Genomic DNA, 26,271 nt, shown 5'->3' with positions numbered 1-26,271 from the left:
GCCTATTCTTCATTGCTACGATGCTTCTTGATTTACCTGCTGCATCTTCTGCTAATAACTGCAATGAATGACTAGATAATATTATATTTCCAATCAGTTTTTGCAAATTCAGCTAACTGAGTATGACAAAAACTTTCTGCCAGTCAAGAACCATGTAGGAAACAAGAACACATCATTTCACTTGATGGCTTAGAGGAGAAATACAGCCAATTAAGAGAAAGAGCCAAAACAAAAATGCAAATTAAAAACAATAAACATTTCCACAAGAATGAGAAAAATATTGAAAGAAAGGAAGACTGCTAAAATCTTTCTGAAAAACATAAAACAGTTTTTGCTCCACTTCAGTAAAGACACCCAAAAAACTAAAATAAAAAGAATAAATGGCTTGACCACAAGTCAGGGTAACAGGTTATGACTGAATAATGCTGAATAATGCAGTGATTAGCCCAATTGGTTTAAATAAAAGCTGGTATATATTTGGACCACAAGAGTATTATTATTCAAGAATTCTACTAGTAGATGAAGCTAGAAGAAGCTACAGGAAACAGTCATCCTAGAGGAGTTCCTAGACAACTCTGACAAACACTAAAAATATGCCTCATATGTCTGAGATTGTCTGCTGTGTCAAAAGTGGCTGTGCCTCTTGCTGAGTGGGCAGCAAGAGGAATTTGGAAGCTGGAATGATTATATTTATAAGACACAAATTTATACTGGAAGGCTGCTTGGAACTTCCTTCATTAACATGAAAAAGGCCTGCCATTTTCTCCACCAGTAATTGGCACCAAACGTCAAGTGAGATTTTGGTACATTTCCAATTTCCCCCCCCTATAGTTTCAAGATTCCAACAAGCCAAGCTCTCTAACTTGCCTCAGGGAGAGGTAAAATGAAGGAGAAATGAACAGGCATTTCTAGGTCCATTGTTTAAATTTTGTATGTGTCATGGCTCATATGGAATAAGGTAGCACAACATTTCAAGAAAGTGTCTAGAAGCATTAAACCGGTACAAGGTCAAAGGCAGACAGGAGTTAGCTAAAAATCAATGACATTGCATCAGCATGTATTTATGCTTGTCAAAGTAAGGCTGGGCCAGGAGCATGCACACTTTTAATGTGGACCTGTAGAATGCATTCTGCAGCTAAAGTGCTTGAACTTACTGCCTTAAGTTTCAAGCAAAAGTCTTGTAGATGTAGCCATAACTAAGAGTAACCTGTTTTAATTGGAAGCACGCAGGACACCAGGCAATTTGTAGTTCCAACACACAACACAGGACTTACCTCTGTTTTTATCAAGCATGGAAACAACTACTACTCAGAGGCAAAACACTGTTTTAATGTTTATTATTGTTTGTTTTGTTTTGCATTAACACTCAGAAGAATGGGCTTACCAGAAACAGGAAAGCAAGATTTAAAAAAAAAAAACAAAGGAAATTTCATACCACCACTGCTTTTCTTCCTAAAGGCAGGGACAGCTTAAAATTTATTCTACTAGTACTCTTGCTACATTGGATACACATGGGTTGATCCAACCAAGAAGGAAAGAGAAAACAAAAAAATATATACTCTTAACAGCCTGCCCCAGCTCTAAGATCTTCTTTCTAACATCCAAGTATCTGATACTTTTAAACCAAAAAAAAATTTCCGTGCTTGCTTTGATGGAGAGGTGCAAACTGACATCTCTCTGATCAATTAAAGTCAAATGTGAAGGACGAAGATGACGTCTCTTACAGGGAAAAAAGATAGCTCAGGGTTCAATAGACAATGTTTCTGTGGTTGGAAGCCAAGCCATTCCAGATTCTGCAATGATTCTGCAATGACTCACTAGAGAGTCTGTAGACCCTGCTGAACTATGGCTGGGCCAGAAATGCACAGGTTAAGGCTGTGCCAAGGAAACAACAGTGATTACAGGGATACAGACCTGGTGAATGCAAGGAGTAGTACAAATGCCATCTGAGTAGATGCCCATGCCTGTGCACCAGGAGATCCATGCAGAGATCCAGGTAGGTCTACATTATATGCTTTTCTTGTTTTCTTATTCATTGACAATGCTGTGAAAAAAATTACAAATATATTTTGGGGGAATCTAGCCTTTCTTTAAAAAAAAAAATCTGCAAAAGAAAAAAATGTACCCATCATAGCCAGATCAGATTATATAGATTGTGAAAAATCCTTTTAGTTATGTGGCTCTCCCACCATCCTTCTGGGTGGTGAGAAACCCAGTAGGTTTAAAATATCACAGGGATGGGGGAAAGATGGAAAGCGTTGCACTAATGAGACCACAACATTGCCTTAAGCAATCATATATAATACATTTTATTGTCCCAAATACTAGTGCTGACCTTTGCTCAGAAAAGATATCCATGTTCAGAAAAGATTCTCTAAACATAGTTCATTAATCAGAAACATGAGGCCCACTTTTCTTTTTCTGTATCACAAGCAAAATGAACATCTGTTCACTTTTTGTCACATAGGTTCTCAATGCATGTGGGTGGGTGTGAACACAGTCCTTGATATGTAATATTCTTCCCATCTGCACACCAGGTGGCACTGCATAGTTAATCAGAAGATAATAATTGGCACAGGGTGATAATTTACGTTTTGGAGATAACAGTATAAATCAATCTTAGGACTTTAAAAAAAATGCATCGGTGCTCAGACATCCAATTTTGTTCTTGTTGGGCAATTTAATAGTGATCAATGAGATTATTGGATGACACTATTGTTTCCAATACTATGTTAATTAGCACTGAACAATTACTCTAAGGTTGCTTAGATGAATGATTTGATTTTGTCCTATCCGATATAAGGCTTTAACCTTCAGTTACAGAAAATTATACAGTATTTAAGCAAAGGGAAAGGAAATCATTTGTTTTGTTTATTTGTGAGAAATGCTTATGATAACATAGGATTCAGTGCCACATAAATCTCTAAGATAAAAATGGAGTTACAGATACTACATCATAATAAAAATAAAACATAAAATGGTCAGAATAACCAGAAAATTCCCACATTTTGGAATTGCAAAAACTCAAAGGAAACTGAGGTTTAATTCTCCAAAGTCCAGTATCTCCTAATTTATACTTTAGACCTTTTGCCTTTTCTGGTACTATAGAAATAAGGCAGCTAGAACTTTTATGGCTCAGCTTGTTCTAAGAAAATGTAACCTCAGTTGCCTCTTTATAGAGTCCTATGTCTGGCAATACTGTTCCAGGAACTCTTTAGTTTTAGCTGTAATTATCATAGTTGGAAGCAAATGAATTAAAATTGCTCCTCCTTATAGTCACAATGCAATGATGGTAGGCGTTGCTGAAAATAACAACAACAATACAAGAATGTTTGAGCTGTGCCCTCCAAAGCTACCAAAGCATTTGTTCATCCAACTGTGCACACAGTTATATATGGACCAAATGAAAATAGATTCATCCATGAATTTCCTATTCAATATTTCTGATATTTGGTCCCGATCCTTGAAGTAGCAGCAAATATAGCAAAATTCTGTATAACAAGGATGTGAATTAATTTAAGAACACACATATCGTTCTTCTATTACATGAAAGTTTGAGAAAAGATGATGCAACAATAATTTTCAAACTAGGAACTTCCTAGTTCTAATCTCACTTTTTTTTTAAATCATAAATTCAGCTTAATGTTTGCTTTCAAGTATACCTTGCTGTTCAGGAAAAAAAAGCAGCAGGTTTTTAGGTTGTAGACACATTGGCATTGATTTTTTAGAACCCACAACACTCTTTGTTATTTCAAAAATACTCCTTACATACACTGGAGGTTTCTGATTCTTTAATATTCTTTAATTAGGGACTGAACTGTCCTTAAAAATACAAAAACAATGACAACTTGATACAGAATAGCCAGTCAATGTACCATTTGACATGGAATGTCCTGACAAATTTACTTGGAAATTATTATTATAGATTCTTGGGAGGGAAAATTGATATATTACACATTTCTGCAAAGTCGTACACTTCAGATAGACATCTTTTATTCGACCTCTAGTTGAATAACGCATGTATAAAGCAATGGTGTTTATATCACAACCAAGGTCAATGCCTTTTCTTTCTTCTTTTTCTTGTTAATTTCAGATTGTAATTAGAAATTCTGTACATATTTAAGGTATTTTAGCAGTGTATGCTAGCTGTGTGTACATATAATATGCTGTATGCAGATTAAGCTCCATGTTTCATAGATCTATATTATTTTTACTTCATTCATATAAAAGTTTGGTATCTTGAGTGGCTACTCCATAAATTGAGAGAAAATTTGATAATGCCATATTTTCATAAATAATTCTGACAGGTTTGGGGTTTGGGCTTTCAAGTTGTCAGCTGTGTTCTGAAGCTTTTGTTTTTCTTGGTATAAATTTTTTACAAAGTTCCTTCAGCTGGTAAATTTCAACTTATCACCAATGATTGGTACAAATGACAGAGGATCTAGACAGATGGTCTAGAATTCTTTTCAGTATCTGCAGCAAGAGAAATTGATTAAGGTGAACTTAATTTCAAAGTTCATTTATGTTGCAGGTTTTCTTATTTTCATTCCTCCACATAATTTTAAGCCAATTTATTTGCAACTGAACAATTTCCTTTGGCAGAAATCCTTCGAGATTCTCACTCCATAAATTACTGTTGCTCATTGGGAAAAGTTTATCTAATTCTCTACATTTTCTGTCCTATCACTGGGTCTTTATCTTATCTTTGGTTATTGGAATTTTATCATAGCATAAGAAGTTTGGCCCTTAGTTGGCGAGTCTGTATTCAAATTCTTTTGTTTATCTTATTATATAACAACTCCTAGGTGCTTTTTCAAGTGGCAAATTTGAATTCATCTCTAATTTTGGCACAAATGAAATAAGATTTGGACAGATGGTTCAAAATTCCTTTGAGTATCTGTGGCAAGATAAATGTGATTAAGACAAATGTAACTCTGAGCTTGAGTTGTATTCAAGAAGCCTTTCTATTTTTATTCCTTCAACTCATGTTAATTTATATGTACTAACCAATTTTTTTTGGCAGGGCCATCCTCTTGTCATTGCATAAATTACAGCTGCCTGTGAGAAAAGATGGATTTAATTTTCCACAGTTTGAGATTTATCACTGGACATTTATTTTAGCTTTACTTATCAACTGGAATAAAGAGTTTCAAAATGTAGCTTGTATGCATTCATATTGAGGGACATTTTTGATACCAGTATAAAGTTGACAATTGGAACTTTTGTTTATGTAGCAATTGAATTAAAGTGAATTATTAGTGCTTGAAAATCAGCTCATATTTATGACTGGTAGCCAAGCATCCCATGATGATATAATCGCTATTTGAATCTTCTCTGCCAGCTTCCCCAGTCAATTGGAAAGCAGCAGTGAAGGTGAAACTGGAAGGGATCGAGGTAAACTGAAATCCTTCAGTGGGTTGCAGGGTGTGGAAATCCTGAAAGCAGTTCTGATACTGAACTCTATGAAGTATTTCCCCAAGGGGAAAGGAAATGGTTTAATAACTGCAACTGAGACAGCTAGGATTGCAATTATTGAGCAAAGCAGTCATGTGGACAACTTGGTTAACAACCACTTCACTCAATGAGTGACGTTCCAGCCCCAATTTTGGTAATAAATAGAGGACTATCTGTATTGTGGTAATTGTGGAAGGGTTCTTTTGTTCGTAATATAGGTTTTCACACATTACCCATTTAAAAAAAATATTCATATTGTCACTATTATGTATCATTATTTAATAAAGCAAAACAGCAATAAAAGACAATATATGTGGTATATATCTTTATTCACCTGAGATAAATTATAATTCAAACTGAATTCAAAGGGGCTAGTTAGAATTGCTGCAAAATTTTTGAATTATCTTGGGTTTGCAATTTTTAAAGATAGGCCAATAAGGTTTTCTTGCCCACTTATCAATGCTAAATACTTTTTAAAAATAGAATATAAAATAAATATTTATTAAAGCAAATTTCACACACACACACACTCTCCTTAAAGAGCTGATTGATTTATTGAGTATTTATTAAGTGGTATTCCTTGACAGAAAATTGTTCCATATGAACAGAAATAACTATGGACATAATCGCTGAAAATCTTAAACAGAAATCAATAATTTGGAATGATAAATCTAACTCTGAGAACCATATATGTAAATGCTTTATATTACAAATAGGAAACAGTAAAAAATCAAGTGATGAATGTCTGTATATGTTTATGTGCATGTCTAAGAAAAACAGAGAATGAATGAATATATAGAACTGGTTTATAGATTAAGTAAGAACTCTCTTTGTTAAGAAGATTCTCTGCTATTAGTATTATTATTGCTAAAATGAAGCAGAAGTATTGCCTAATTTCAAATAAATATGTAATATAAATTTCTTTTATTTTTGCCCTTAATATAAACTGAGTATTCTTTCATAAACACTTGTTATTTTTCTAGAAAATACAATACAGTTTACTATTGGAAAATAAAATACAAAATGTATATATTATAGAAAAATGGATGCATAGATTCATGCACAATTTTCATGAAGTTTTTTTTAACTGTGGTCAATAAATGACCTTAAAGCTGAAAAAATGAGAAATTAAGAAAATAAAATGTATCAAATAGTCCATCTCTTCTGAAAACAGGAAAATCCTAGAATTTCTTTCATCACAACCACTTGGTTGCATTATGTATGTTTAGTATATACCTGACAACATTTAAGTATATTTAGCTGGTAGGAATTATCACAGTAACTGTGATAGAATGTGCACTTGGAAAAGGAAAGAGGAATGAAAATCAATAATAGCACCCTGGCATCTCAGGGAAGAGCCCATACATTGCAGAGAGGCGATTAAGCAAAAGACTGCACAACCCTAAACTGGATGAGGGAAGATCCTTTACTGCCTCCAGGCACTATTGGTGTGTGTGTGTCATCACATTGTTAACTCAACATGGGCTGAGACATACAACTGAGTATCATCACCATACTAATGAAATCTCATCCCATAGTGACAGATGATGTTACCCAGTGCCTTCATGTAAATGTAAGCAGAAGGGGTGAAAGGATTCAGAGCGGCAGGTGATGGCTGGATTTTATTTCCTATCAATACTAAGTGAAAACAGCCACAGAACAAGGAAGTGAACCAGAACAACACTGTGCCCCCTACTCCCAAACTGCTCCAGAAGGTATCATGTTCAACAGTACTGATGGCCACCGAGAGGTCTAGTAAAGAGAGGGTGGACTTATTACCCCCATCCAAAATCAGAGACCCAGAGTTCATCATAAAAGCTATTTTTAATGTATTTAGAAGCAGCAACCTTTCTGAAGGTTTATAGATATCTTTGCTTGGTGAGATGGAGAGAAATGGACCTTGACATGAATTATATTATTGCTTAGTCTATAGTGTTCTAGAATTATAATTTTGTAAAATCTTTTGTAATCAGTATAATATAACAATACCAGAATACCCAGACCTTTGTTCCCCAAAGCAATAATCAATGATAGATAACAATATTTATATATCCAACTATATAAATAAGTTATGGCCTAGTATAGATGGTTTTCCTACAAGAAATTTACCTTGTACAAGAAAACCATCTCTTTTAGCAGCAGGAAGATTAATCAAACCCTTTGGAAATAGTTTTCATTATTATTGTTACCACTGTTTTCTCAATGACAGAAGAAATGTCAGCATTTACAAAGAACCAGTAGGGTATCATCTGATTAGCAAGCAGGTATCAGTACAATATCTGTCTAAAAGTGTCCACTGTGACAAGATCTTCTACAAGGTAGAAAGCTTTGAAAATCAATATTTACATTTATTATATCCTTTTTCAGCCTGGGCCATGAGTTAACCCGGGGCATTTTTCTCCCCTTTTGAAAATAGCAAACAATAATTTTAATCTAAATTGTTCATACCAACCCTATCAACCATAATTCCAAGTGTTTTTTTTTAAATTGATATAAATTATTATTATTATTATTATTATTATTATTATTATTATCTTTTGTTCATTAAACATGAAACTCAGTCAACTGAACATTTAAAAATGCATTATCATTATTATTACTATTATTATATTAAGAAATGTGAAATGTATTAATTATTATGATTGGTCACACAATCAGCCAGATGTTTAAACTGGATTTGGCATTTATATCTACCTATCAAATCCTTCCCAAGGATTTGAGATAGGCAGATATTGGTTTAATGGGTGTTAAAAGTACTGTTGCAGGATGTAAGCTGTTTAATAAATTATTATTAAATTGATTGGTCGCACAGTAAGCCAGATGGTTAGAGTAGATTTGGCATTTTTGTTCACCTGTCTTGAATCCTTCCCAGGTACATGGGCTAGGCAGATGTTGTAGTTTAATAATATTAGTGGTGTTATTGCAGGATGTAAGCATGTCCAAGGAAAGCTGCCTTTTGAAATTGACTGATGGTGATTTTGTCAATGCTGATGGTGTTCAAGTGGTACTCCAGATATTTTGGGATTGTACCCAAGGCACCTATTACTATTGGTACTTTGCTTTCTTTTGTTACTTTTCACTGCAGGTCTTTGTATTTTGCTATTTTATTCAGTTCTTTCTCTTTTATTCTGCTGTCTCCAGATACTGCCACATCCACTAGCCAGACTTTATTGTCTTATTATTAACTTCTCAATAATTTGCAAAACTGGACTCAGTAGATGTCATTTAGGAGACAGCTAATAAAGCACAGTGGCAAAGCTGAGAACTATCTCTATTAGATTTTTTTCTCTTATGCATTTTTAGAAGAGACATATCTCTAAAAGAATTAGTGATTTGGAAAAATCAAAGTCATGAAGGGGAAGAAAAAGCACAGTTCTGGTGTCAGGAGCATAAAAATCTGTGAAATGTTTAGTTAAGAAACATTTAAGTTAAGAAAAACAGAATTGTTGTTGTTTGTAAAATTTGGAGATATTTTCTCTTTGGAATCAAGAAAAAAATCCTATTTATTTCAAGCTTGCTACTTTCCCAAATCAATTATTATGAAGTATAGACACACAAGGCTTCAGGCAACTGAGTTTTACCTCTTTCGTCTTTTTGTTTCTGAAGAAGCAAAAGAATAATTCAATAGACATCCAATATTCATTAAATATAAAAAAGAAGAAAGCTGTAATTGAATGCACCAGAGTTTTGTCAAGACTGATGTTCTTTTAACTGGGTTTTGCTGATCTTGGTAGCATTTATCATCAGTGACTGTTGTATTTCTCTCCTATTCTTTTTCCAAATAAATCTCATAGCTTAATGATTAATTTATAAACTTTATGGCATTTCTTCAAATTATTGAGCATTAAAATAATGGCAATTCTAAATGAGATAAATGTGGTTAACACCAAATGTCTACAACCGTTATTTTAAAACTCAGCATCTGTCAGCCATAACTTTTAGGTTCTATCATTTAAAAAAAAAATCAGCAAAAAGAATGTTTTGAGACTAATGAAGATTTTAAAAATAGGTGTGTTTTTTAAGCAGCATTGTGGCCTTTGCTTTGGCCTTACTGCTACAAATGGCTACATATCATATACCCAGTATTATCTATCACAAAACACTAAAATAGGCAGAAAATTATTCCTATAAGATTTGAAAAACCATGATTTACATCTGAATTGCTTATCATGTTTGTTAAAGATGGAAAGTAAGACACAGTAAAAGAGTACTAAGAGGAGATAAAACATAGCAGCAAAACAGGAAAGCATTCTTTATCATAAATACCAAAAATTATATCAGAATCTGACGGATTTATGTTTAATGCATATAATTGTCTCTTTCATTCACTTACTCTCTAGGTAGATCAAGGGTGCCAAACTCATATCGTCACAGTGGCTTCACATGATATATTGTGACTTTCCCCCCTTCTCTAAACCATGCATGAGCGTGGCCAGCGCATGATGCATCCGGTTCGCGGCCCACAAGTTTGACAGTCCTGATGTAGGTCATTAAGTGTAGGGATCTGTGTAGGTTATTAAGTGACCATCAAGTGTGCCTCAGGGAGTAGAGAAGGCTTTGAAAGGTGGCGCTCACCGGTATGCAAAATACAGCTGCAGGCTGGAAGGCACAGCCAGCTAGGCCCACTGGCACACAAACTCTCCTCACCCCTTTCCATCACCTCACTTCAACCTGCATGCAAGCCCCATTCTCACAATGGTAAAAAAGGCGCCTTCTCCGGATCACATGATTTGGAAAAGGGGCCTTCCAAACCATCATGAGAACAATGGCATCTGCTAGCATTTTTTTTTTTCCTTCTGGAGATGAAAATACTATAGAAGACAAGAATCTACTTACTGAGCACCTTTCAGATCTGTTCCTCCAGTATGTGGGAGAATTTCCCTTCCCTCGTGGAGGGGAAGAGAAAATCCCTTGGCATGCTGGAGGCATGGACCTCAAATTGTCCGTCCCCTGCATTTGCCACTTGCTCTGCTGGCTCCCCACAGAAACTGGTAGAAAAAAAAATTGCAAGTGCAATCACATAATCACAGGGTACCTGGCAATTGGTCGTAAATGCAAACAGGTTTCCAAGCATGCTAAATGCAATCATGTGACTGGGAAAAGAGTGGCATGAAGTTTTATGATGCCCAGAAGTACACTGCTCAAAAAAATAAAGGGAACACAATGGGAAACAACACAATGTAACTCCAAGTCAATCACACTTCTGTGAAATCAAACTGTCCTCTTAGGTAACAACACTGATTGACAATTCATTTCACATGCTGTTGTGCAAATGGAATAGACAACAGGTAGAAAGCATAGGCAGTTATACCAAGACATCCCCAATAAAGGAGTGGTTCCGCAGGTGGTGACCACAGAACATTTCTCAGTTCCTATGCATTCTGGCTGATGGTTTGGTTACTTTTGAATGCTGGCGGTGCTTTCACTCTAGTGGTAGCATGAGACGGAGTCTACAACCCACACAAGTGGCTCAGGTAGTGCAGCTCATCCAGGATGGGACATCAATGCGCACTATGGCAAGAAGGTTTGCTGTGTCTGTCAGTGTATTGTCCAGAGCATGGAGGCGCTATCAGGAGACAGGCCAGTATATCAGGAGACGTGGAGGAGGCCGTAGGAGGGCAACAACCCAGCATCAGGACCGCTACCTCCGCCTTTGTGCAAGAAGGGACAGGAGGAGCACTGCCAGAGCCCTGAAAAATGACCTCCAGCGGGCCACAAATGTGCATGTGGCTGCTCAAACAGTCAGAAACAGACTCCATGAGGATGATATGAAGGCCGACATCCACAGGTGGGGGTTGTGCTTACAGCCCAACACTGTGCAGGACGTTTGGCATTTGCCAGAGAACACCAAGATTGGCAAATTCACCACCGGCACCCTGTCCTCTTCACAGATGAAAGCAGGTTCACACTGAGCACATGTGACAGACGTGACAGGGTCTGGAGATGCCATGGAGAATGTTCTGCTGCCTGCAACATCCTCCAGCATGACTGGTTTGGCAGTGGGTCAGTAATGGTGTGGGGTGGCATTTTTTTAGGGGGCCGCACAGCTCTCCATGTGCTCGCCAGAGGTAGCCTGACTGCCATTAGGTACTGAGATGAGATCCTCAGACCCCTTGTGAGACCATATGCTGGTGCGGTTGGCCCTGGGTTCCTCCTAATGCAAGACAATGCTAAACCTCATGTGGCTGCATTGATACTATGGACTGGTCCGCCCATTCCCCAGACCTAAATCCAACTGAGCACACCTGGGACATCATGTCTCACTCCATCCACCAATGCCATGTTGCACCACAGACTGTCCAGGAGTTGGGAGATGCTTTAGTCCAAGTGTGGGAGGAGATCCCTCAGGAGACCATCCACCACCTCATCAGGAATATGCCCAGGCATTGTAGGGAGGTCATACAGGCACGTGGAGGCCACGCACACACACTACTGAGCCTCATTTTGACCTGTTTTAAGGACATTAGATCGAAGTTGGATCAGCCTGTAGTGTTTTTTTCCACTTTGATTTTGAGTGTAACTCCAAATCCAGACCTCCATGGGTTGCTAAATTTGATTCCCACTGATAATTTTTGTGTGATTTTGTTGTCAGCACATTCAACTATGTAATGAACAAAGTATTTAATAAGAATATTTCATTCATTCAGATCTAGGATGTCTTATTTTTGCATTCCCTTTATTTTTTTGAGTAGTATACTTTACGGGCAATAAAGCATCCATTCCATTACTGTTGTGACTGTGAACAATTATTAAAAGAATTGTCCTGAACTGATAACTACCTGTATTTGTCCAAAACAGATTTCCGGGTAACTGCAGAAGCATACCTTATTTCTGTAGTTATATTTTTGCCCACTTTCAAGAAGAACCATTCTCTGATTTATCCATGTATTTGTGTTATTTCTAAATTATTTGGTCTAAAAAGATAAGATACATAATGGGAGAGAAATAAGGGGAAAAGAGAGGTCAAAGCCAGAAATTCCTATGCTGGCTTTTATATGCATCTCAAGTTGAAGATGAGAGTCACTTCCTGAAAGGCTTAAGTAGGTATGTATGTGTCCACCCAACACCAACACATCATCTGTGGCCAATAAGAAAGATTTGTGCAAGCCTGCAATCAGGAAGCTGGCATTCTATTTACAGGTAGTCCTTGATATATATCCGTAATTGAGACCATAAGTTATGTTGCTAAGTAAGATATTTGGGAGTTTGCCCCATTTTTACAACTTTTCTTGCCACATTTGTGAAGTGAATCACTGCGGTTGGAAAGTTAGTAACATGGTTGTTAAGTGAAACTGGATTCCTCATTACCTTTGCTTGTCAAAAAGTCACAAAAGGTGATCACATGCCCTCAGGGACACTGCAACTGTCATAAATGTGAGTCAGTTATCATATCCAAATGTAAATCACGTGACCTGCTGCAATGGTCATACATATGTAAAATGGCCATAAGTCACTTTTTTCAGTTCCGTTGTAACTTCGAACAATCATTAAATGAACTGTTGTAAGTTGAGGACTACCTGTACTCAATTCCAGAGCAGCTGACATTGGAAATTGAGAAGAGGAGCAAAGCAAGGTGTTTTCAACCACAGTGTCTGCCTCAAGTAAAGGGTCCATCTTGCTGAAACCATCTTCCTAGGAAGCTCCTGGCCAGCAAATGAGGTAAGAGCACCTGATCTTTCAAATCCTGATATAATTATTCACATATCTATGTGTCAATTTCAGTTACAGAAACATTTTGTTTTCTGAAAGGCCTAAAAGAATAAAGAATGAATGCAGCTGTATGACAACCTCATATGGAATTCACACTGAATACACTCTCTTCTGAGATTAAACACGAACTTCCAGCATTCCTACATATAGCTGTGGGCTCTGCAGGGAATCAGAAGGTTAGTTTGGAAGTGGCAAATCCAACAACAAAAGAAATATCTCAAAAGTCCTTATTACTGCCATATTGTCTTTCCAGTCACTTCTAATAAGTTGTTTCTTGCAGAGTCTGTTCTGTTAACAGGTAGAATAAGATCAGAATATCTATTTTCTGGCATCGTGAAAGACAACAAATTGCTAATTCTTATGGAGCTGTCTCCAAGCATCTTCATGTTTACAGTTGATCTCAATTAGAATCTTTGATAGCTAATTTTTAGACTCTAACCTACATAGTTTAGACTGCAGTGGTTTAGGTAGCAAAAGGTAAAGGTAAAAGGTTTCTCTGTTCAGTTGTATTCGACTCTAGGGCATAGTGCTCATCTCTGTTTCTTGGCCAAGGGAGCCAGCATTGTCCAAGGACATTCTCTGTGGTCATGGGCCAGCATAGCTACAGTATATGCCAAGGGTGCATGGAATAGGTATCACCAAAGTGGTACCTATTAATCTACTTGCATTTTCATGCTTTCAAACTAGGTGGGCAGGAGCTGGGGCAAGGAACAGGGGCTCATCCTGTTGTACAGCACTTGGGTCTCAAACCCAAGCTGTCAGCTTTCCAGCAGATAAGTTCAGAGTCCCTAACCACTGAGCCATCACACCTCGATATGGTTTAGGTAATAAGCATGGCAATATTTGATAAGATTCAGGAGTTTTTCTAATGCCAGCAACAAAGGAAGCCGTCTATGTGATAACTTATTACTTGAAATAATATGGTTCACTCTGATTTTTATAGATCTAGATTTGTACCTCCATCTTAGCTCATTATAGCTTCGCTAGGACTTGAGCTTACAATAACTACCTATCTATGAAAGATAAATTGAAAACCAGAGTTTCTCAGGACAAAGACAGAAGTTCTATCAATAATCAACAGTGTCTGAGTTTCAAAGCCATGAAGAAAAATCCACTAGAATATGGAAAAGATAGGAAGAAGGAGCAATGTGTTTAAACTGTCAAGGGTATATGTGGGAATGGTTCCTGCTGCTGACAATCAGCTATTCAGTGAGGCTTCTTCACCCTAGTTGCAATGAAGATTCTTATTTAGAGTACTGTGTAATGCCCTGATTCCGAGAGACTTCACAACAAATCAACCCTAGCAGCAAATTAAGTCATATAAGTTCCAGACAAAGAGTTTTACTGTATTTTCCCAGGCTGGAATGTTTGACACAACACCTTTTTCTAGGTGTTCAAAGACACCCTGCTTTTCAGTATGGCATTTCTGTTTTGTTATGTCATAATAGGGATTTTAACTGCTATTGTTATGTGATACATAAAGATTTTGCTGCTAAGCATTTTGGAACTTGTACCATCAATGCGTTCAAATTGAAACCAAAAAGTCAGGCAAAAAACATCGTTCATGCTATTTAATATGTTTGAGAAATTCAAAATTGCGAAAGTTGTTCCTTACATAGCAAAAGTTAACTAGAATCCATTAATTCATCAATCACTGTTACAAATCTCCCTCAGAGGAATTCTGGGAGGTCTACAAAAAATATTATAGTTTAAATCAAACTGATTTCCTTGCTTGGTATAAAAATGCTTCAACTCAAAAGTAGGACAAATGTTCACATGCACAAAATCCCATCATTTACATGCCATTTTATTCCTTGGCCTATCAAGCTGGAGGAGTATTGAGCATCGAAATGGACTCTCAAACGAATTTCTTGAAAACTTGCTGTCAACCCAAGGCTCAGAAGACCAAGTCTGACTCAGTATAAGGCAACTTCATAAGCGTAGTTTATCATAACTAGGTCAGGTTTAGGAGAAAATAATGAAAAGAAACTGAGCTTTTGAATTCTGTGTTTCCCTGAGAATATTTTTCCCCTTGTGCTCCCACTCTAACACATTTCCAAGTGTTACTTATCTGAATAATCTCAATACATTAAAAAAAATGTGGTGCACAGTTTAGCCTATCTCTTGGTTATAGATAGAATCAAGCTCTTTAAGTATTCCTATCTAATTTCTTCCCCAAGCAAAGGGTGTGAAGAAGAATGAAAGGTACATGGTTTGTCAAATGGATTAAATCAAGAGGGATAGTAACCTGGCACCTTGCCTCATGTACAATTATCAAGAAATATGACCCCATGGAAATTTGTACGCATGGAAGGCCTCAAACAATGAACGGATTTAGGATTATATAAATCACAATAGTCTGTAGTATAATCACATGAGAGAACAAACCTGCAAAGCTTATTATACTGAATACCCAGATGGAGAACAACAGTTGTTGCTGTACTAAGAATTACCACTCTTGTAATCAATAACAAGGGAAAAAAAAGAACAGTTGGGCAACTTGTTTCTTATTATGTTCACTTAGGCAACGTCTCGATCAATAAAGAGCATTAAGTCTCATACCTCTCTTGGCTGTGCATACTCAATTTTGCCAGTGTATGCTGAGGAGGGATTTGGTGGTACATTCACATTCCTTAGCAGATAAATATGCATATCATTTGCAGAGTCATCATTTAAATGCCAAACAAATCTCTGCAATCTTGCAAAAATGGGAAGAAAGGTTTCACTAAAGTAGCATTATTATTTGCTGCAGATTGTTGTATAGACAGCTAAATTTTATCTTGAAGAAAGAAGAAAATATAATCAGAGTGATATAGGGCTATTATGCATGAATACGTCCACTAAGATTTAAACCAAAGGTAGTTTTGGAGTGAAAAATGTTGTTTTTCTTCTACTTATCAAGATCAAAGGCATTTCAAGACTGGAAAGCTACCTTACTGCTAAAAATCTGATCAATTGCTTCACTGAGATGAAAGTAACAACCAAAGTAGATCAATTATATAGGTAGTCCTCAACTTACAACTAGAATTGAACCCAAAATTTATGTTGCTAAGCAACACAGTTGTAAAGTAAATTACCCATTTCACAACCCTTCTTGCCACAGTTGTTAAGTAATTACTGCAATTGCTAAGTTAGTAACATGGGTAAGTGAATCTAGCTTTCTCAATTATTGACTTTATTTGTCAGAAGGTTATGAAACATGCAACCATCATAAATACATGCTAGTTGCCAAGCATCTGAATTTTGATCACATGATCACATGGGGATGCTGCAAAAGTCATGTGAAAAATAGTCATAAGACACTTTTCTCAGTGCCATTGTAACTTCCAATGGTCACTAAATGAGTAGTTGTAAGTTGAGAACTATCTTGAATGTCAAATAGTTACCAATAGTATCTTAATGAATTTTATTTACTTCCGTATTTGTTACTTGTAAAATGTAAGTATGCAAGATCTTAGGTCAAGCTCTTTCCTATCCACTCATAATGGTGAATGGCACACAGAGCCATTTGTGTAGGCACATGAGTCCTAGGCAAACTTACCTCACTGCGCATGTGTGCACCTCCCAGCTGATTTTCGGTCTGTTTAAGGCCTTTTTCAGCCTCCCAGAGGCTTGAGGGAAGCCTCTGCAGCCTTTGCAGGCCAAAATATAGGCCCGTTTCATCATTTCAAGAAATACAGGAAGTGATGAAACAGGCCTATTTTTTGGCCTGCAAAGGCTGCACAGGCTTCCCTCAAGCCTCTGGGAGGCCAAAAATCACCTGGGAGGCAAAGTGCAGGTAAGGGGCGGCGGGGTGGAATTGCATAGGGGGTATGTGGGGCCCACACGCATTGCCTTGTGGATGCTGGCATGCGAGCAGGCAAGCGCAAGCGCATGCACATTTTTTGGCACAGGAGCACAAAAATGTTAACCACCACTGCTATACACTGTGGAGATAGGCACTATGTGAATTAAAGGGTATTTTCTAACATCACCTGAATAAAAATGTGAACTTTAAAAATAGTTGAGATACAAAGAGATCTTAACTCTTTTATTATGCTCATATATTCAGACTTGTTTCTGTGAAAGGCAAGCGGTGACTAGGTTCCACAAAACTAACATATATTGTGAGCCTCACAACAGCATAACATAGCATTAGATTTATTACTGTCTTAGACAGGGACAAAGTTAACATACCAGATGACAAGAATTCATTTCTTTTAGTAGAATCTGTTGCCTCATTCTCATAGCAGCCAGACAGAATTTGGCTACATGTAAACAACATTGTTCTTACAGCCTACCAGGACAAAATAGGTAAACTGAACATCATCTCTGCCTGGGTATTTTTTAATGAGAAATCTAATTAATTTATCAACTACGTTTCTGTAGAAATTGCAGGCTACTAGGATATGCTGTCTTCTGTAGTAAGAGAGTCACATGGGCAAAGGGATGCAGAGAAAGGAATTTTTCAGTACTTACCATCAATAATTGCTGAAAGCAATGCACCAAACCTAGCTAAGACAAATGCTCTACAATGTATATAATTTGTTAAGGACTGGCAGGAATCAGATGGGTTAGTAATAAAGGTAAGGCTTCAAGATTTAAGTTGCCTTAAGTTGCCTCATGCTAATATCTTGATACAAGATTTGTCTTCTTCTTCAAAGTTCACTTGGTTTGACTATCCTGTTTTCTGTGTTGCTTCGCTACAGAAATTGAATACCACCAATATTTTTCTATCTTCCAAGTAGACTGCAAGTTATTCTTGTTAATTGAGAAAATCAGCCATCTCATTCCCCCAGGATTAATATTAATCATCAACATATTATACTTTTTAGAGAAGGAACTTTCTCCTACTAGGACTATCTCCATATGGGATAAATCCAAAAAATGAATTAATAATTAGATTAAACAACTGAAAAAATCTCAGTGAAATAATATTGCTAGAGCAAAAGGTGTTCACCAGGTTTAGAACACACCATACCAAGCATTGCATAATATTTTTATTACATAGCAAGAGTTATTCCATCTATATGAAAGAGATCACTTCATGATAATGCTAGTCATCTGTTTTTCTAAACTGCACATATTAAAATAATATTTTTTAAAAAAAATCAAATTTATGGATTTAACATATGAAATATTTAATATCGGTTTTTCATTATTTCTTTTCTTTCAAAATCTCCACTTAAATTGAATGCTTGAAAAGCAGTTTTGTACATATGCCTCTAAAATAAACAAGTGGACTGCAAAGTAAACATAAATAATTATCTCCTGGAGTTACAATTAATTCTGTGTATACTAAAAAAATCCATCTGACCATTCTATTTAGTTAAGGGCTAAAGAATACATAGACAAACAAATAAACAGAGGCAGAGGTTGTTGAGACAATGTTGATTCTGCAATCTGATGACATTAATTTAGCATAAATAAGTCCCCTAAGGAATTCTGTTACTTAATGATTATATTGAGATTTTGACTAGATTAGTGACATCTATTAAATAAAGCACTCTTTAGAAATGTGATAATTGCACTGGAACATATTGATTCAGGTTTTATTAACTTTGTTCCTAATGCAACATAGCATCTAATGCCAAAGCTCATGTTATTTCATAATTTCATCATTCCAAAGAAACACACACTGAGAATTAGTTGGTTTTAGTGGTTAAGACGTTGGATTAGCTTTGGGCAGACTCAGCTTCAACTTAACCTTCAGCCATGGAAATTCATTTGGTGACTTTCAGCCAGTCACTCTCTCTATCTTAAACTCCTGAAGTAACGTTGGCATAATCACAATTTAACAGATAAATAAACATTTCATGTGGGAAAAGTGGTCATTTCCAAATTAAATCTGATTAAAAGTAGATAGGCAATGGGGAAAAAAAATCAAGTATCACTTGCTAACCAAGGCAGAATTCATGATACAACAATTCCTGAAAAAGCAAGTGTAAAAAGAAGGAATTCCTACCAATTCCAATAAAGATTGCTTCGTAACCATCATCCTTTAAAGCACTGAGTGTCAGACCTTCTACTGAAAGGCCTGTTCCACAGATGATCTGAAAGATAATATTGGAGGTCTTCATAAGTTTATCAGTCACTTTTAAAATGTATGTATTTTTAAATTTTAAATAGAGAAATTAATCTAGATAAATTTATTTATTTAATTCATATAGCCACTCGCCTCACAAGTAAGTGACTTAGGGTGGCGTACAATAAGGATCTCTTCTTGTTAACATGTAGCTAAATATTAAAAATACAAAATAAAAACAGCTAATTTATCTGATTTTTATAGCTCCCCATCACACAACTGGTGATACTCTGCAGCATACAAGATCAAATTAAGAAGCTTTGTTTTGGTCATTCAGTTGATTATTCAGTGACATAATGGTCCACTTAAGGTCAACATGAACTTTAAAAGATGATCATAGACTTGTGTCAAAGTTCAGAAAAAACTATGGTGAAAATTCCTTAAAGGGTTTGCAGTATCAGCCTATTTCTGAATGCAACTGAAGTTTTATATTTAACAGCAAAATCAGTGTGACTTGAGTTTCACAGACATGAAGGAACATTTGTCCCTGTGTCAACCTATCATATATTGAGGTCATATTCAAAATATACCTCTGCAATCTCAGATAGGTTACCAGAGAGATGGCATTCACTTCATGAATTGCTTCCGCAGAAATTCTTTTCTTTTCAGAATCTGGAATGTAAATTTCTTTCCAAACCTTTTTTTTAAAGATGTTCTAATTGTAGTACTCTAAACTTGTTTATTTTTTGTAATTTTTTTGAGAAAAATATTTACATTATAAATAGTTACCATTCATTTATATATAGATAAATACTTGATTTAAGTCACAGAGAAATATTTAAGGGAGAGCACAAAACCTAAAAAAATAAATGCAGTACATAACTTATTTCAAAACATGTTAAAATTAACAATATTTTTAGTGTAAGTAAAACACTAAAATAATGTTTTTAAAAAAATTATAATAAATTAACAACCTGGCAAAGGAGATCCTTCTTTACAGTTTTCCTAAGTGTTGCAGGGAGGGGGAGGAACACGTGCAATTCCCAAGAAAATACGTTTTACATCTTGGGCATAATGCAATAGAACAGTGGTTCTCAACCTTTTCTTCATCACAGACACACACACCCTTTAAATACCATGGGCCATGGCCATGGACCCCCAAGACTTAGCTCAAGATTTAAATCATAACATTTCTTTAAGGCTTCAGGACTCCCTGGGATGACATTTTGAGTCCCCCCAGGGGTCTAAGGACCACAGATCGAGAATCACTGCAGTAGAAGACAGTGGGAGTCTCTTCAAAAGAGCCTCTCCTACATCTTCTTAATTGCCAGAAAGGTTTGCAACAGGAGATGTAACACAATGGATAATCAAACCCTAATATTTAAAGATTAAGCTCAAGACTTTAAATTGTTGCCTCATAAGCAAATGCTGACCAGTGCAGTCTATTTTTAACGGAGTATATTATACTTTTTTCTTATACTGTGCTGTGAGTTATAATTATATGCAATGGAAAAACAAGGCCATCGTATTATTTAGTCTAGTCTTGTAAACTTTAAATTCTCAAATTATTTCCAGAAAAGAATTATAAACATAATTCTGTGTGCAAGACAATATTATATTCTTCATCTGCATGCACTTAATTTGAAGCCTAAGGGCCAAAATGATTGTAAGTAAAACTGTATCAACATACAGGTTGCTTTTAATAATTTTATCACCCACTTTGTATTGTCATTTAAGGGCAGATTGTTACAATTTAAACCAGTCTAAAATCTAAAGTTTAAAAACTTTCATCACAAAACATGCCAGGATACTTCTTTTCAGGTAAGTTTAATTATAACTAATATTAATTCCTATTTTACTTCTTTTTGTTAACATGCGAAAAAACTGCATGAAGTCTTTTGGTTAACACGTGCAAAAAAACTGTATAAACTGTGTGTTTATATTTTATAAACACACACACACACACACACACACACACACACAGTGTCCTGGGTTAATTTTTTTTACCTACAATTTAATCTGGGAGAAGAAAAAAACAAGTGGGAAAAAAAAAGCAGCGACAGCCATCCGTGATTAAAGAAATAAAATCCTTGCAATAGCTACACTGAACCCCTAAAGCAATTTAGGTATTTGTTTCTTGCAGACAATTAATCACATGCAGGCAAGCCAGATGAGCTATTGATTGCCCTTTCCCCAACTAGTGGCATTCAGACAGCAGACAGACAAATGCCCCAAGCAAGGGAAAGCATCTTCCTTCCTCAGCCTAGTGTAGCTTTTAATTGTTCTTTACTAAGGTCCATGACATTTTGCTGTTAATCTTTAACAATGCTCTGGCTCCTTTTTCTGTGAGCTACACCAAGGCAGTTTATATTTTTCATTACCTTCACTCCGAGGTCCTCCATAAGCTTAGTTTCAAAATGTACTACATCATATGGTAGCCGGAACTGGGGAATTTCAGATGTGCTGGAGAGAACAAATAAAAAAGAGAAGGGTTCTTGAAAATAATACATGCTAAAAACTAATAAAAAAGCAAGAAGAAACTTAAGTTAAAGTCATAAACACACAAAAATTACCCAGCACCCTTTTAAACTATAGAGAGAAAATATTTATACAAGTAGAACTTTTCCTTGGTCAAAATTGTTACGCAAGTCAATCTGATACCTGCATCCTAAACTAAACTATAGATCAAAGTGTTGTTATCTATTGCCTTTCATAGATGGATAAATTCTATCACAGCAGTCTCAATCCCCAAAATGTTTTGTAACTGCCGTTAAAATCTATTTAGACATGTGAGATACCATGAAAATACAGATTTCAAGGATAAAATATGTTCAAAATGTACTGTGTACGTTAAAATATATTTAAGTATGCAATAAATGCCAATTATTTATTTAATTTTGGATTAAAGAAATGCATAAATTAATTAAGATAAGAACAGAATAGAGTTGAATTCAGCTGCATTGAAGACAACTTAATTCTGTCCACAAAAGATAACCATATTAATTTTTATGGCAAGTTGAGACTATTTGGAACAAGGAACTCTATTTGAAATATAGAAAGCATGTCACAGAATGTCTGCACTATATCTGTGGCCCTTCGATAAGTACCCATTTATTTATTGAACTGCGAATTGGGCGGTATATACATTTAATAATAAATAAACAAATTAGCCCACCTTTATTATTTTTATAAATAACTTAAGGTAGTGAACATACCTAGTGCTCCTTCCTGCTCCTACTTTCCCCACAAGAACTCTTTTGGTTGGGCTGAGAGAGAATGATTGCCCTAAGACCATCCAGCTGTCTTACATCCCTAAGGTAGGATTAGAATTTACATTCTCCTGGTTTTTAATGTGGTACCTTAACCACTAGACCTAATTGTCTTTTCTACATTTTCAAAAAATTCTGATGTAGTCTGCATAGGCTTTAGGAAATAAAACATGCTAGAAGCTGGGGTTTTATTTGCCAGCATGCCAATTTCCATTTAACTCTTTTTAGTTACAAGGCATATTTGAAACAAATCAAATGGCAATATATTATCTTCCTGTGTCCAATGTTGGGAATGTGAGACAAACATGTTGGAAGATTTTTAAAATAGTTAAAATGTAATAACCAAATAAAACGATTGCATATACAAGTTTAAGACTAAAGAAGACCAAAATCCTTTTTAATCTTGTCTACCAAGTAGCATGTTAGAAAAAGGATTGCTGTCTGTCCACCAGTAGGATAAATCTCCAAAAACTGGACAAAATAGGGCCCAAATTTCTAACTGGGGACAAACCAACAAAAGAAAACAGTTAAAAAAACAGGTTGGACTTTTTTGGAACTTAGAGAAGGTTGCCATAAACCCATAAGCCATTCTCTTCATAACCTCAATCAAAGAATTCACAGTAAGTAAATGTAATTGCAGATGTAAAGCAAAACAGCAACATAGAATAGTAACAAACAACTAGAGTTTATTAAAAATTATCTACTACTGTACATAACAGAAACTGGACTGAGAAAGTATTTTGTATTTTCTCTTGTCCAAATATCTATTAACCGCTTAATCCAATTTTCTACTCTAAAAACAAATATTTTGCAGCTAACTGAAAAATGGTACTTTAAGCAGATAACACAGAGGTTGTAAGAACTTTGTTAAGAAGGATTATCTTTCTCTTCCTAATAATTTTCCAGGTTTTTGACTGTAGGCTTTATAAGACTTTAGTTAATGTTTTGGATTTGTAAATTATCCTGAAACCTATAGGTATATGAACATATTAAAAATAGCAAGCCATAATTCTAACATATAATAAATTTAAATGACCAAATCTGTTATTTTCCATATGGTACATTTGAACTGATGATAGCTTATGATTACCAGAGTATCAAATCATATTAGCTTAATGCTTTTCAAACTATTGTCTCCTAATTGCCATAGATGATCTACCAAACCTTCAACATATTGATTCTTGAGCATCATATCATATCATACGCCACTCAGAGCCTGAGTTCCTGCCTCCCTGAATTCACTGGCAGACAGGTGATTCTCAAAATAAAATTTAAAAAAAAGGATTAATGGCTGAAAACTGGATCACATGACCTAAAATTCAACAAACTGATAACAGGTTTCAAGTGCCTATTCCCAACTGTGAGTCCATATATACTGTGTTAAATGAGACTCTACTTTCACACAACCAACCCAAAGAGAAAAAATAAGACTAGGAATTAAATTCATTAGATTTTGTTGAACTGGATATCTATTCATCCATCCTGCTTGATGCTCACAAATGTTTACTGGAGAACATTCTGCAGTTGATGCTAAAAGTTATCGCTTAATACATCTGATACATAAAATAATCAGATGGTAAATAAATATTTTAAAAATTAAGATATGATAAGTACATATACATGAAAGTTTGATTAACTTATTCACTGAAAAATGAGAATTTTCACATTTAAAATTTGGATATATGTATGTTAAATATAGTAATTTCTGCTTTTTTCTGAATATTTATTTAGTGATTCATTGTTTCAGAGACTTTGTGAAACACTACATAAATTTATACAAAAGCTTCATCAGTGTTACAATATTATTTTAAAAACTACTATTTTTAAAAAGTCAAAAATAAATCATCTTTAAGTTCCCACTCATATAATAACATCTATGTGATTTTCAGAATGCTTTATTTCAAACGGTGATGATGAAACATTACCTTAAACCACCAACGTAATTTTCCTTTTCAAAAATGGTGATGTCTGAATAGCCCAATCGAGCCAAAAATGTGGCACAACTTATACTCGCAGGTCCTGCTCCAAGAAGAGCAATCTTGGTACGATAGGATTCGGGCAAATCTTGCAGTGATGGCAAAGAGGGATCTCGAATTTGAGGGATATTGATTGCTTTGAATATCTGAAAAGTGAAATACTTAAATGGTTAACAAAAAGGGAAGAGCGCTTGTATCTCTTTGGCATATGTGTAATGGTATTAAGTCACCAAGTAGGCCACTACATCTCAAGAGATGACCCGTATATTCATCATCCGGTATAGGCTTATTATTAAGCCACTATCATGAATTGAAGATAACAATTAATTTAGAAAACTTTTAATAATATATTAGTTAATTGTCTGAGATATGTCTGAATCTTCATCACTCATATAACGTTCTGATACTCAGAATAAGCTTGTGGAGGAGTGTTTCCTATTTATTTATATTTACTGGATTTCTTAAATTCTGCTTTTATTACTTCATAAATAACTCAATGTGACAAACATATATAGTATTATTATTATTTACTCTCAAATGAATTTTAAATGGACCATTTATGCTTCTGAGATGCTGTTAGATATCTACTGATGGAAACAACTGGAAAGCTATTTAAAATCTCTTGGCTGCTTGCCTTTAATGTGCTTGGTCAAAAAAAATCTCATGAAGATTTTGTCTTCAAGTAATCTGGACATGAAGTAGCACATGTAGCAAAACAGGAGGAGAAAAGTTAAGGAATCAACTAAAGCAAGTTTTCCTGAAAATAAATTGCACCAATATTAAAGATCTTCTAATCACTTGATCACTTGCACATGCATGCAATCACTCAGCCAGTGATTGCATGCATTTTCTCACTGCCCTTTAGTTCATGCTTTTGCATTTTTACATTTTTACATTTTACATTATTGTTTCATTATGCATTATTGTTTCATTTAATGCTATTATACTGTTCTCGTACTGTTGCAACATTAGTATATTGTTGTGGCATTTTAGCCCTTTTACTGCAAGAAGGAACTATAAACCTTTCAGATTCCTGCTGGACTTTACTTCCAATATGTTGATTTTTTTCCAACTTGTACCAGCATTTGATACCACTGATCATGTTAAACAGCTGGAATTGTTTGGAATTTGGGAATAAGAGGTACTGTTCTGCAGTGGTTGCATTCCCATTTGCAAGACTACCATCAAAAAGTGGTAATGGGGAACTTATTTATTTTCTTGCAATGTCTTTCCAATCCAGCATTGAATCCTCACAAGAATAGCAGGGCAAATCTCTCTATATAAACATCCAGCAAGTTTTGCACTCATGATGTTACCTAGTCAGGTAATAGATTAGATTAGATTAACAGAGTTGGAAGGAACCTTGTAGGTCATCTAGTCCAACCCCCTGCCCAAGCAGGAGACCCTACACCATTTCTGACAGATGGGATCCAATCTCTTCTTGAAGGTCTCAAATGATGGCACTCCCACAACTTTCGAGGGCAAGCTGTTCGGTTGGTTGATTGTTCTCACTGTCAGAAAATTTCTCCTTATTTCCAGGTTAAATCTCTCCTTGTTCACTTTCCATCCATTATTCCTTGTCTGGCCTACAGGTGCTTTAGAAAATAGATTGACCCCTTCCTCTCTGTGTCAGCCCCTTAAATATTAGAACACTGCTATTATGCCTTCCCTGGTTCTTCTCTTCACTAGACTAGCCATGCCAAGTTCCTGCAACCGTTTTTCATATGTTTTAGTCTCCAATTCCCTAATCATCCCGGTTGCTCTTCTCTGTACCTTTTCTAGAGTCTCAACATCTTTTTCATAATGTGGTGAACAAAACTGGATGCAGTACTCTAGGTGTGGTCTTACTAAGGCTTTA

The 26,271-nt window shown here is 35.6% G+C and overlaps 1 protein-coding gene across 4 annotated transcripts in view; it reads right to left on the bottom strand.

The window, feature by feature from the left end:
* DPYD (dihydropyrimidine dehydrogenase) overlaps positions 1-26,271 on the bottom strand; it is a 641,531-nt gene that overhangs the window by 404,153 nt on the left and 211,107 nt on the right. For all 4 annotated transcript variants that reach the window (XM_087930179.1, XM_087930180.1, XM_087930177.1 and 1 more), the window contains 3 exons: positions 24,363-24,559; positions 21,550-21,631; positions 19,109-19,196 (listed from right to left, as the gene is read on the bottom strand). In XM_087930179.1, coding sequence (XP_087786305.1) covers positions 19,109-19,196; positions 21,550-21,631; positions 24,363-24,559 — 367 coding nt within the window. The remainder of the gene's footprint in view (positions 1-19,108; positions 19,197-21,549; positions 21,632-24,362; positions 24,560-26,271) is intronic.

Source organism: Pseudonaja textilis, chromosome 3, assembly GCF_049901715.1.
Source record: "Pseudonaja textilis isolate UNSWEBS1 chromosome 3, rPseTex1.2, whole genome shotgun sequence".
Taxonomy (NCBI): Eukaryota; Metazoa; Chordata; class Lepidosauria; order Squamata; family Elapidae; genus Pseudonaja; species Pseudonaja textilis.
Note: the sequence above shows the minus strand (reverse complement) of the source record. Positions and strands in the feature narration are given on the sequence as shown.